Source organism: Macaca nemestrina, chromosome 1 (assembly GCF_043159975.1).
Source record: "Macaca nemestrina isolate mMacNem1 chromosome 1, mMacNem.hap1, whole genome shotgun sequence".
In the NCBI taxonomy this organism is placed as follows: Eukaryota; Metazoa; Chordata; class Mammalia; order Primates; family Cercopithecidae; genus Macaca; species Macaca nemestrina.
In genome coordinates, this window is record NC_092125.1 from 101,432,506 (window position 1) to 101,446,274 (window position 13,769).

Consider the following 13,769-nt stretch of genomic DNA (forward strand, 5'->3'; position numbering starts at 1 on the left):
AGGATGAGTTCATGCCTTTGCAAGGACATGGATGAATCTTGAAACCATCATTCTGAGCAAACTATCACAAGGACAGAAAACCAAACACTGCATGTTCTTACTCATAGGTGGGAATTGAACAATGAGAACACTTGGACACAGGGCAGGGAACGTCACCCACCAGGGCCTCTCAGGGGCTGGAGGGCTGGGTGAGGGATAGCATTAGGAGAAATACCTAATGTCAATGATGAGTTGATGGGCACAGCAAACCAACGTGGTACATGTATACCTATGGAACAAACCTGCACATTGTGCACATGTACCCTAGAACTTAAAGTATAATTTTAAAAAATTATGGCTCAGCATGTGGCCAATCTTATAGTATGCAACATATGCAGAAGGGAAGAATGTATATTCTTTTGGTTTTGGGTGGAGTGTTCTGTCAATGTTTATTAGGTCCTTTTGGTCAAGTGTCAAGTTTAAGTTCCAAATACCTTTATCAGTGTTCTGCCTTGATGATCTATCTAATGCTGTCAGCTGGGTGTTGAAGTCTACCACCATTATTCTATGATAACCAAAGCTTCTTTGTAGGTCTCTAAGTACTTGTCTTATGAACCTGTGTGCTCCTGTGTTGGGTGCATATACATTGAGGATAGCTAAGTCTTATTAAATTCAACCCTCTATCATTAAATAGTTTTTCTTTGTCCTTTTTGATAGTTGTTGGTTTAAAGTTTATTTTGTCTGAAATAAAAATAGCAACCCCTGCTCTTTTTTCTTTCCTGTATGCTTGACAGATTTTTCACCATCCCTTTAGTTTTGGCCTATGGGTGTCCTTGCATGTGAGATGGGTCTCTTGAAGACAACAGGTAGATCTTGTTTCTTTTATCTTTTCTTTTCTTTTTTTCTTTTTTTATTTCTTTTCTTTTTTTTCTTTTTTGAGATGGAGTCTCCTTCTGTCATCCAGGCTGGAGTGCGGTGGGGCGATCTCGGCTCACTGCAAGCTCCACCTGCCGGGTTCACGCCATTCTCCTGCCTCAGCCTCCCGAGTAGCTGGGACTACAGGCCCCCGCCACTACGCCCGGCTAGGTTTTTTTGTTTGTTTGTTTTGTTTTGTTTTGTTTTTTGTATTTTTAGTAGAGGCGGGGTTTCACCATGTTAGCCAGGATGGTCTGGATCTCCAGACCTCGTGATCCGCCCGTCTCGGCCTCCCAAAGTGCTGAGATTACAGGCCTGAGCCACCGCGCTCGGCCTATTTTTTTTTTTTTTTTTTTGAGACAGGATCTTGCTCTGTCACTTAGGCTGAAGTGTAATGGGATGATCACAACTTACTGCAGCCTCCACTTCCCCAGGCTCAGGTGATCCTCCTACCTCAGCCTCCTAAGTAGCTGGGACTACAGGCATGTGCCACCATTCTTAGCTAATTTTCTTGTATTTGTGTGTGTGTGTGTGTAGAGATAGGGTTTTGCCATGTTGCCTAGGTTGGTCTCAAACTCACAGGATCAAGCAATCTGCCTGCCTTAGCCTCAAAGTGTTAGGGTTACAGGCATGAGGCCAGGTCTTGTTTCTTTATCCAACTTGCCACTCTGTGCCTTGTAAGTGGGGTGTTTAGCTCATTTACCTTCAAGGTAAATATTGATAAGTGAGAAGTTGATTTTGTCATCGTTGTTAGCTGGTTGCTGTGTAGACTTGATTGTGCAGTTCCTTTATAGTGTCACTGGTCTGTTTACTTAAGTGCATTTATGTGGTGACTGGTAAGGGTCTTTTTATTTCCATATTTAGCACTCCCTTAATGATTTCTTGTAAGGCAGGTCTGGTGGTAATAAATTTCCTTAGCATTTGCTTGGCTGAAAAGAATTTTATTTCTCTTTCACATAGAAATCTTATTTGGGCTGGATATTAAATTTTGGGTCAGAATTTCTTTTCTTTAAGGATGCTGAATATAGGCCTTCAATGTCTTCTGGCTTCTAAGGTTTCTGCTGAAAGATATGCTGTTAGCTTGATTGGGGTCCCTTTGTAGGTGACCTACTCCTCCTCTCTGGTTGCCTTTAGTATTTTTTTCTTTCACATTGACCTTGGATAATCTGATTATTATGTGTAATTGGGGATGGTTGTCTAGTATAGTATCTCTAAGGAGTTCTCCGAATTTCTTGAATTTGAATGTTGACCTCTATAGTGAAGTTGAGAAAATTGTCATGGACAATATCCTCAAATATGTTTTCAATTGTTTGCACATACTCTCTCTCTCTCTGTCTTTCAGGGACATCAGTGAGTATATGTTTGGTCTCTTTACATAATGTCATATTTCTCTGAAATTTTGTTTATCCTTCTGTATTACTTTTTCTTTATTTGTGTGACTGAGTTAATTAGAAGAACTGGTCTTTAAGCTCTGAGATTCTTCCTTCAGTGTGGTCTATTCTGCCTTTAGTACTTCCAATTGTATTATAAAATTATTTTGTGAAATTTTAGCTCCATCAAATCAGTTTAGTTCTTTCTTAAAGTGGCTATTTTGTCTTTCAGTTATTGTATTATTTTACCAGATTCCTTAAATTCTTTAGATTCCATTTCAACTTTCTCCTGAATCTCATGATTTTCATTGCCATCCAGATTCTAAAATCTATGTTTATTATCTCAGCCATTTCAGTCTGGTTAGGAATGATTGTTGGGGAGCTAGTGTGTTCATTTGGAAGTAAGAAGACACTCTGACTTTTAGAGCTGTCTGAGTTCTTCCACTGGTTCTTTCTCATCTATGTGGGCTGATGTTCCTTTAACCTTTACAGTTGCTGTCCTTTTAATGGGGCTTTAAGCTTTTATATTCTTTGATGCACTTGAGGGTTTGACTATGGTATAAGTTTGGTTCAGTGAGCTAGCTTCATTTCTTGACAATTTCAGGGGACCATGGCTCAGCTCAGCACTCCTGGGCTATGTGCTCTAAGCCTGAGGGCCTGGGACCAGGCCCAGAACCTTGTTCTTTGGCCCCTTGAGACTGAGCACCTGCTTCACTGGAGGGTCCAAGGTGTACCCAGTCCACTAGCAACAACACTCCTATGGCGGAACGGGGCAGGGGGGTCCCAGCAAAAGTATTTCATAAGAGCAGTGGCAGTGGGGATCTGTTCTCACATGCATGTACTGGCAGCAGTGGGGCAGTGGCATGTTGGGGTCCACACTCACGCACATGCTGGCGGTGGTGAGGCAGCAGGGTGGCAAGGTCCATGCACATGTACACCAGGGATGACAGTGTGGCAGGGTACATGCATGCATGTGGGCTAGTGGGGACAGGGCAGCAGTGATGAGATCTCCATGTATGTGTGCACAAAAGTGGTAGCAAGGCAGTGATGTCTATGTGTGCATGGCAGCAAAGCAGTTGCGGGTGCTGAAAGCAGGTGCATGCTGATGAGAGGCCAGTGGCAGAAGCTCTCTGGTGGTCTGGCAGGGTCAGCCAGTGAAAGACCTATAGCAGTGGTCTCTGAGAACTGCCTCAGTTGAGCATCTGAGGCTGTGCTGCAAGCAGGTACAGACAGGCAGGGATACTGGGAGAGGCCAGCAGACATGGGAGTTTTGGGGGACTTAGATCAGTCTAGCCCCATTCAAATAGCATGGTAGCCCCGTTCTGTCCAGGTCTGATAGTCAACAAAAGGGTCAAAGCCACCTAGAGGAATATGGCAAGCCTTGGGGAATGGACATCCCTAACCATGCTCCACTGTAGCTGTTCTCACACCAAACTCTCTGGGTTCCACAGAAGCTGGAGTCCTGTCCCTGCCAACTCTGCAAGTAGCTCTCCCTGCCAACTCAAATGTCTGTGTGGGTCGTGGGGGTCTCCTGCAGTTAGGAATCCAGAGGTTCATGGTTAGAGTGGACCACTTCATGCCTATTTAACTAACCCCTTCCCTAGAAGCCACTGAGGACCAGGAACAAGTCCTAGTGTTTGGCAACCCTGTATAGGGTTCTCAGCTTCTTCCCCTCTTCAGCCCAGGGTCTGCATTCTCCCTCTATCCACTCTCAATGCCTTCTTTCCAATGATCTTCTCAGAGTATACTGTTCTTCTTGATGATCTTGTCTCTTGGTGGGAGAAGCTCTTCCTGGCTGCATCTAGTCATCCGTCTTGTCTCTTCTCTCAAAACTAAGTTTAATTTTATATACTTTTGGCTTTATATCCCAGTTTCCTGGGTGTCCTAGCATCCTCTCTATTGATCTCTCAGTACCTGTAGGTCACAAGGTGACTAAGGGTGCAGCAGAGTCACCTAGGGTCTCCTGGAGCCAAGGAAATGAGCAATGGAAGCAGGACCCAAGCTGGGTGAGTGGGCACAAGGAGACAAAGGCCCTGCCAGATCTGGGAAGGCACCTCCTCCTCCAAAAATATCCATACGTGGAATTCTATGCAGCAATAGAAAGAATGGTTACTAATACACTGAGCAGCATGGATTACTTACAACCATATGCTAAATTGAAGAAAAAAAGCCAATACCAAGTAGGTATGTTTATTTCTATCTTAATAAAATCATAGAAAATACAAGTTTAAGCTTAAGTGACATAAAGTGTATCAGTAGTTGCAAGAATGCCAGGTTGGTGGTATGCTTGACTACAAACAGGTATGAGGGGTTATGACATTTAATATCTTAATTGTGATTTTGTTTACATGGGCTTATGTAATTATCAAAATAAATGGAACTGTATACTTAAAGACTCAAATTTTACTATAAATTATACATCAATAAAATATATTTAAAATTGTTGAAAGAAATAAAAAAATGAAAACAATAAAAAAGAAACATGGACAGATTGAGGAAGCAAACATTGCAACTTCAGGAGAGTGGACACAATCTCATTTGTTTTACCTGCCGCCAGTTTAGAAGCTGTATGTGCCTGTCTCAACTCAGTACCCAAAAAATATTAGTTGAATTAGTGAATGAAACGTAAAGAGACTAAAGTTTAGCCAAGGCTATCTCCGATAGCACAGTGCTTTAGGAAATTTGTCTTGCATATACAGCACAACAGTTGCCTTGATCCCACTCCAACCCTGAGGACCAAGTCTCTTGTTCCTCTTTCTTAAGTATTCTGTGACGTAACTGCAAACCACTAATCATCACACATAACTTGCACTCTCTGTCTTTCTATTTGCATTTGTAATTCTCTGTGTTTAGAAAATAAGTGTATCCAGGCACAAGGCTGCACTTTTCCTTAAATGTTTAAGGAGAAAATGAGGGAGCTAAAGGAGAGTGGAACTTATCTGCTAGGTGTGAAGCATTTAAACAAAAAGAGAAGCATAAGTATTTCAAACGCTACAACAGCATTGGGAAGGAATATAATGAGAAAAATTGCCAAGATGACAGTTAATCCAACTTAGATGTGGTGTTTTGTTTTGTGTTTCACTGAAAACATCATATGCAGGAAAGGCACATTTATCATGATCCTTGCCCTCCAAAAAGCTTAAAAATGTGAAGTGAAAGACCCAAGTAGCTGCAACACAGGGTAGGAAGTATTGTATGCACATAGCAGTTGAGGGGCTCTCTTGGTTCATTATGGGTCAAGGAAGATCGCTGGAGGAAATGACCTTAGAAATGGGCTTTGAAGGTTGAGTGCTATTTTAAAAAGTGGACATTCCAAGAAAACCATTCTAAATTATAATTTGATTTATATTAAAAAAATGTTTATCAGGCAGAAAGAGAAACCATTTAAATGGAGAGTCGACAGGATGGCATCACTATGTTGTACTAGGCTCCTGGGTTGCTGGGTTCTTATTACAACGGTGGAGTCGGGGGAAGAGTCTCACAGGATGTCTTGATATGAGCTGTGAAGGAACAGGAATGGGAGAAACCCTGAATAAGTTGGAGGTGGTGACTGAGGATAAGGTGGAGTAGTCAACAGAGAAAAGCTAAGAGAGTTAAAAATAGAATGTGAAATAAGAAACTGGGAGGAGAGGAGGAAATACAAAAAACTCACCAGTGCTTCTTAAACCGTAACACAAGGACTATTAGAATCACCAAGGACACCAGCACTATCAAGGCAATCCAATTCATGGAAAAGTGGTGTCCTGCACATATTGGAAAGATACATGGATGCCATTTTAAACTCACTGTTGATTCTACTCCATCTATTGATTTCCTTACTTAACATGTGCATTGGATGAGTTGCATCAGTTTTCCTATTTCAGTCACTCTATTCCCAAACTTACTCAAGGAAGGATTCCTCATTTCCCCTTAAATCTCTAGTATCCATATATCCCTCAGGTCTTACTCCACTGTTCTTTAAATTACTCTCTACATTTCTTCCTACAATCCCTCATCTAGGTCTGCCATCCTCAAAATTTCCTCTCCCTTACCCTCTAGGCTCAAGAATCACCTACCTACACTTCCAACCTCCAATCTTACCCCAGTAGAGGATGATGTCCTGGCCTCCTAGACTGCTGTGTCTCACTCGACAAGACAGGCCAGCAGTCTCCTCAGATGCCACCTCCAAGATCACCTGAAGATACCATGTCCCATCAGCATTAGGAAGAACATCACCGTGTTTAGTGCCCAGTTGCTCCTGTTCATTCCGCATCCATGTCACCCAAACAGGCTTTGGGTAGAAGCCGGAGGCATGACAAACCAGCAACAGACGGCCAGACCCAAGGCTGCGGCGACTGGACAGCCAGGCCTCTGGCCTCACTGCAGACAGCAGAAAAAGTATTCTGATGAAGAAACTTACAGCTTACATCCACATGCACACATTCACATGAATATGCACAGTTATCTTTTTCTTGCCTCTAAGAAATGATTACCCAGCAACCCCTCTGCTTCTTGTCCTCTTTCTTGTCCTGAGTTTGAAGGGTGGGAGCAGAAGGGGCAAGACGTGAATAGAAAAATCTTAGAGGAAGGGGCTGAAACTACTGACCTTGCCTGTGCAGATACATCTTCCCTGCATCCAGGAGACCCAACAGAAATCGGGGGCAAGTGCTTCTTATGAGATTATACACTGTTTCTGTGACGCCTTCATACTGATGATTGAGTAGATGACAGACACCTGGAGCCAAACTCCCGCCATCTGGAGATGGCACCCATGTTGTATTTTGGAAACTCAGTAAATCTAATCCGTTGAAAGCTACCCGAAAGAAGCCTTCTGGGCTCTTTCCAGAATGCAGTTCACAGCCTGCTTTCACCTGTACTTCAAAGGGATCTGGAGGAAGGGAAAAATGAGAAAAAGACTTCAAACAAAAAAGTGAAAACAACAGTATAAAAACCTGCAAAAAAGCTTTATGTGGATGTGAGAGTAAACCAAAGACATATTTAATTAGAAACAAGAGAGAAAAATTGCTGGGGATAGGGAAGGGGGACAATAAGAGATAAATGCCGTGAATTAACACGAAAAAGTGGCTGAGGAAGATGTAGAAAAATGATAGGTGAGCCACATAATATAGGATAGAGGGTGAAGTGGGAGCCTGTGTGAGGGAGGTGAGAGGATAGCATTCCATGATGCATGAAATTGGTCATAATGGTCGTTGAACTGTGGACATAGATCTTTGAAGAAATTGAATGGGGGAATAGATTTTATTTTAAAAGTCAAGCACAGAGTGGGACAGCTGTGTGCCTCTGGATTGTAGGATACAGAGGGAGACCACAGGGGGAAGATAACAAAGCACAAGAAAAAAAAAATTCCAAAAATAGCAAGAGCCTAGGAAATTTGAGGGAGTCAACATCAGAAATATCCTTTAAAAGGTTCATGTATGCAGAATTTTATGGTAGGATGGGATAATGGGAAATGGCCCAGAAATTAGTGGAGAATATTTCCCATAAATAGAACATTCTAAAGAACTCCCATAATTTAGTTGATTGAACTTACATTTTGAGTAATCTTGACTGGCATGGTCTTGAATCTCCCGAGTTAATCCAAAGAAGTAGACACGAAATAACAACTCTAGGTCTGACAACTCTTCGTTGCTGAAGTTGCTCTTGGACCAGGTGTGCAGGAAAATTATTCTGCCTGATTCACTCTCCCAGCCATGAGTCTGCAACTCATCCAGCCATCCTGAACCCTGACTTTGTGCCCAGGATTGGTTGGCAAATGATAAGATCTGGATAGTATAGAATGAGACGTGTTCCTGGGCTGCTTTTGGTGGAAGGAGGGCAAGTAGTGTAAGGAAAACAAAAAAAAGAGAGAGGCAAGGAAAATGGATACGAAATGCAAGGTAAACCAGTTACCACAGAGAAACGTTAATGACTACTGTAGCTATAACATTTTCCTTACACAGAGCCCCATGCTCTGCCATCATCCTCTGAAAGAGTAAACTAGACCTGGAGACAGGTATGCTCAGATGGCAAGCATTCTGACATCTTCATTGATCCATGTTGGGAAAGCCCACCACACTCTACCCAGATACATGTAACCTTGCAGCTGACAGAGATGTTCATACTACCTGCATTGTCACCACCTGGGAGAACAGCTAGCAGCGGAAACTGCAGAAACACCATGTCCTTTGCAGATGTTTCTTTCTCTCAGAAAAGTTGTTGCTGTTCTTAGCAAACTTATCCTCTGTATCTGTATTCTGACTTCCTTCTACCAACAGACAATCTTCCCCACCAGCCACTGATAGCAACTAAGAAGATCTGCTTCGCTCAACCTTCGGCCTCCTACTCAATCTCTCATTTCCCCACCTGCTCTGAACTAAAGTTATTCTCTTCTCTCAGGATTTTAGCTGCTCTCCCACTAAGCTCCAACATATCTACTTCCCTTCGTCAACTGCCTTAGACAAAGTGATGTGTGGCATTGAAGGCTTGCTTCATCCCTCTAGACTTTGCTTGTTACTTGTAGCATAAAAAGGAGAAACCACATCATTTTCCTGGGCCCTGCTTGTTTTAACAGAAAATGGAGAGGAAATGGAAAGTGAACCAGTTACCACAGAAAAATGTTAATGACTACTTTAGCACTACTATAACATTTTCCTTACACAGAGCCCATGCTCTGCCACCATCCTCCAAAAGAGTAAACTGGACCTGGAGACAGGTACGCTCAGATGGCAAGCATTCTGGCATCTCCACTGATCCATCTTGGGAAAGCCCACCACACTCTACCCAGATACATGTAACCTTGTGGCTAACGGTGATGTTCTTACCGTCTGCATTGTCACCACCACTGAGAACAGCTAGCAACAGAAACTGCAGAAACAGCATGTCATTTGCAGATGTTTCTTTCTCTCAGAAAAGTTGCTTGCTGATCTCTGTTCTTAGCAAACTTATCCTTCTGTATCTATATTCTGACTTCCTTATACCAACAATCTTCCCCATCAGCCACTGATAGCAACTAAGAAGATCTGCTTCCCTCAACCTTGGGCCTCCTACTCAATCTCTCATTTCCCCACCTGCCCTGATCTAAAGTTACTCTCTTCTCTCAGGATTCCAGCTGCTCTGCCACTAGGCTAAGCTCCAACATATCTACTTCCCTTCCTCAACTGCCTTAGACAAAGTGGTGTGCGGCATTGAAAAGTCACTTCGTCCTTCTGGATTTTTGCATGTCATTTGTAAGATAAAAAGGAGAAACCACATCATTTTTTCTGGTTCCTGCTTGTTTTAATAGATCACAATTCTTCCAGTTTCTCCACTTAAATTTGCCTCCACTCTCCATAGTGTCCCCTCTTCTCATCACTCCACTCTTTCTTTCCCCCTTTTGAATGTCCTCAAAGTTTTCTCTTTCCAGTTTCACCCCTTTCATCCATCTTTCTTATTTCCTCATTCTCACTGATTCTTTTATAAATTGGATACTTTGTTTTTTACATCTTCCTGGATTTCCCTGCACAATTGTATAAGCTACAGTTTACTCTACATTATCCTTAGAGATTAAATTGCAGCCATTCAGAATGAATAAAACCATAACAAATATAAAGAAGCCCTTCTACTGCATTTAATCTGTATAGTCATTCACTAAAAAATTACACAGTACATGGTTGGTACCAGTGTCTTACTAGGCATGTAAACACACAGAGATTAACAATGTAATCTCTTCTATCAAAGAGTTTTAAACTGCAGAAGATGTTTAAACAAAAAATTAAAATGCATTGTGATTTTAATTTCAATGTATAGAATCCCAATACAAATCTACTTAGAACTATATTCTCTAGAGAAGCATTTTGACTGGCTAACCCCCTGGGAAGTCCATAATTTGAAGTCCTGGAAGAACAGCATGCATTTCAGCTAAGGACTGAAAATTCTGTACAGTGTGGAATTGTATAGGATTGTGATAGTCAGAACACGCAGCTTTTCAGGAGAACTCATACATGAGGAGACCATAAAAATCCAAATTTAAGTTGTTTTGAGATCTGTTCAAAATACATTGCATAAAAAGGGCAGCATTTGTCAATGTTTGATTTAAGTAGTTTATATGAAGTATTCAGTGACTTATCAGTGACCCTAGCTGGTTAATATATGTAAATACATGAACATAAAGTCTTTTTGAGATCCAAGAAATACATTTATTATTATAGTGTTTCTTAAATCGTATTAATTATTCACTGAATGCATTGGAGCAGTCACTTCAAATCTGGGCATGAATTTGTGCTGGGCACAGTGACTCATGCCTATAATCCCAGCACTTTGGGAGGCCAAGGTGGGAAGATCACTTGAGCCCAGGAGTTTGAGACTAGCATGGGCAACAAAGTTAGCCAAATGTGGCGGCACATGCCTATAGTCCCAGCTACATGGGAGGCAGAGGCAGGAGGATCTTTTGAGCCCTGAAAGTCAAGAAAGAAAAATCCCATTTGTAACATTGTTTCTGTTTTAAATTTATTTTTATTCTACATATTTACTGTGTACAACATGGTACTTTGATATATACACTATTTCTTACTTAGGTTTGTCAGTGTTAACAGTGAGGCTGGAAGTCATTCTCAATGAGCTCTTCCTCTGATGGCCACAGATATGTGGCAATTTCTATGAGCTACAATATCTGAGAGCAATACCCAGTTCAAGCCCTACCCAAATCATTCATAAACACCAGGTGTTATCTTTGTCCATCTTGTGCTGTTAATGGCAAATGCTTGGTTTGTGGTTTTAGAAAACAATAGCAGATACCACACTATGTGTTTATTCACATTTTTTTACATGGTCCTACAGGAAAGAGGCAACCCTCGTATTTTCCTAATAGTTGGGTTAAGGTCTTGGACTGACTTCTGGGCAATGGAATGTGTGGTGCTGGAAGCATTAGCCAGCTCCAGTCCTGACCACTGAAAATATCACATCTGATCATCTTACCCTGCAGTACCAGCTTGGCGGTCAAATTTCTAAATGGCAAGACTATGAGACGGAGAAAAGCAGCCTGATCTACATGCAGTTTAACTACATTAGAAATAAATTTCGTGTGTTGAGTCTCCAATTTCTAAAGTTTATTTATAACTACAACATAACCTAGCTATACTGGATAATATTATAAAACCCAGTAAGTATCATCCTTTTTGCCCTCTTGAATTCAGAAGCAAACAAGTTGAAAATAACATGAGATAGATGGATCTAATGGTCAATCTTGACTTCTGATAGTGCCATTAGATAATTTGCTTTAAGTGTGTAATCCAAGTGATCTAGCTCATACTGGACCCTAAATGGAGTGGCCTCCTCATTGTTGTGGACTGAAAGTTTGTGCACCCTCCCAAGGGAAAAAAAAATCACATGTTGAAGCCCTAACTCTCAGTGTGTCTTTATAAGAAAAGACACTGGCGTGCCCTTCCACTTTCCTTCTCTCTCTCTCTCTCTCTCTGTGTGTGTGTGTGTGTGTGTGTGTGTGTGTGTGTGTGTGTGTGTGTGTGTATGTGTGCACCCACCATGGAAAAGACATATGAGCTCATAGTGAGAAGGCATTTGTCTGTATAAACCAGGAAGAGAGCCTTCACTAGAAACTGATGGAGATCTTCCAGATGGAGATTTTGAGCTTCCAGCTTCTAGAGATGTGAGAAGATAACTTTCTGGTGTTTAAACCACCCAGCTTATTGCCTTGGGTTAGGGCAGCCCAAGAAGACTAATACACTCACTTAGTTCAGGCAATGCTGATAAACCCTAAGCTCCCCACCTGAGCAGCTATTCCCGTGAGAGCTAGGGCCTGGAGGAGGAGAGCGAGACTGAGCCTCTGGGGAGCAACTTGCCCACAGAGGTAAAGGGCAGGAGGAGGTGCTGATGTTTACTTGCCCAGTTTTCCTCCTGAATTGATCAGTGAGATAAATCAGTCTGTTTTCAGAGGAAATGTTAGGGGGTGAGGAAAAAAAACAAAAAGTATTTAGGGGAAATTCCCCCTCAGGGTACCTAGAAGAGTGAGTAACACCCTCACCCCTTCATGGCAATACCCATTCAAATAGACACCTAGAAATGTGAGTTCTCCAGAAACTTCCCTCTCCTTTGCTTCGCACAGTCCCCATGTCATTTCTCTCCCTCCATCTGGTTTTTCCTCTCTGACCTGACTGTTATGTAGTCCTGCTTTCATCATGTGGGACAGAGATCACAGCCACAGTCCCTGCCTGTCTGTCACAGTCCATATCCCTCCATGTCCATGCAGCGCTCTGCCCCAGAGCTGCCACGGGAAATGTGATCCTGAGAACGTCTACCAGCCTAAAATATTCCAATTGCTTTCATGAAACATAATCCAGACTCCTAGGCATGACAATTTTATACACAAGTGTTTATGTGCATCAATCCCTAAAAAGGAAGGGTGGAGGTAGTGTAAGAAGGGAAACTGGCAGACTCTTCATACTGGTGAATACTTGTAAATATACATGCAAGAATCTGAAATTGATATAAAATGCAATGGGGAGAGGAGTAAGTGGTTATTAAGCTCTCTGAACATACAAAACCCTAAAAGAATAACCTGAAGTGGGTGGGACGCCCTATGATTAGAACCCCACTTGAGCAGAGGGGCTGGGCTGGGCTCTCCCGAGGGAGCCCTGTGCTCTTCTTGTCCTTCCCCAACTTCCCTTTTCTTGTCCTTTCGCTTAGACCACAGATGTTGTTGTGTTTGCCTTTGCCTGGGCTCTTCCTGCCTGTCACTTCCCTAAGGCCACTCTAGTGGGTGACTTTTGCACCCCAAGAGAGAGAGACAGAGAGAGAGAGAGGTTTCCTCAGAACTCTGGTGTCATGTTCCCACCCCACACAGTTCTGTCATCCCCTTCCTCTCCAGCAGAAACCTTGCCCTCTGCCTACTTCCCCATTACAGAAACCCTGCAAGCCTCCCACAACCACGTGACTCTTACAAGTTCTTTCATTTCCTCCTCAACTCTTATTGAAGTGATTCACTCCTTCATTCTGGGCTCCAAGCATAGTTCCTGTGGCTAGCCTAAATCCTCCACCCTCTCCCCACTACAACAGCAAAAAAAAGGTCCTAGTCTGAGAGCTATGAAAACTCCTAGATGGACCACTTACTAGAAGCACTAATCCCCCACTGTAAAATGACAGAATTGGAAGAACTTAATATTTTCTAATTCCATTTCAACTTTAATATTCTTTGACTTGTCCTGTGCTTCTGTTCATTTCTGTTTACATAGAATTTTCTTTCTCTTCTGGGCTTCTTTGCCCTAATGTCTAACTTTTCTATGATCTCATATTGCTTTCTACTTATCCTTTGTTTGAATACCCTGGGTATCCTCTCTATCTTATCACCAATTCTACCTAAACTCCCTACCCATTCATTCTAAGCACCACCCTGGCTAAATTTTGAAGCCTAAAGTATTGCCTTTCACTTGGTCCTTAGGTTTCTGTGTGTGTGGTGGCTCATGCCTGTAATCCCAGCACTTTCAGAGGCTGAGGCAGGTGGATCATGAGGTCAGGAGTTTGAGACTAGCCTGACCA

At 42.3% G+C, this 13,769-nt stretch overlaps 2 protein-coding genes across 3 annotated transcripts in view; one reads left to right on the forward strand and one right to left on the reverse strand.

Annotated features, from left to right (window-relative positions):
* LOC105498109 (T-cell surface glycoprotein CD1a-like) overlaps positions 1 to 6,391 on the forward strand; it is a 28,681-nt gene extending 22,290 nt beyond the window's left edge. Inside the window, exon 5 of the mRNA XM_071082996.1 lies at positions 6,303 to 6,391. Within this exon, the coding sequence (XP_070939097.1) occupies positions 6,303 to 6,352 (50 nt within the window). The 3' untranslated portion in view covers positions 6,353 to 6,391. The remainder of the gene's footprint in view (positions 1 to 6,302) is intronic.
* LOC105498108 (CD1c molecule) lies at positions 4,439 to 9,712 on the reverse strand. 2 transcript variants are annotated; one of them, XM_011769961.3, is made up of 6 exons: positions 9,065 to 9,712; positions 7,795 to 8,061; positions 6,850 to 7,131; positions 6,345 to 6,623; positions 5,917 to 6,007; positions 4,439 to 5,764 (listed from the first exon to the last, which is right to left on the reverse strand). In XM_011769961.3, the coding sequence occupies exons 1-6, from the start codon at positions 9,120 to 9,122 to the stop codon at positions 5,743 to 5,745; spliced, it is 999 nt and encodes a 332-aa protein (XP_011768263.1). In that variant the 5' UTR covers positions 9,123 to 9,712; the 3' UTR covers positions 4,439 to 5,742. The 2 variants fall into 2 exon arrangements, with proteins under 2 accessions (XP_011768263.1, XP_011768264.1); XM_011769962.3 differs by having other exon boundaries at positions 7,795 to 8,058; positions 9,065 to 9,707.
* Between the last annotated feature and the right edge of the window lie 4,057 nt (positions 9,713 to 13,769).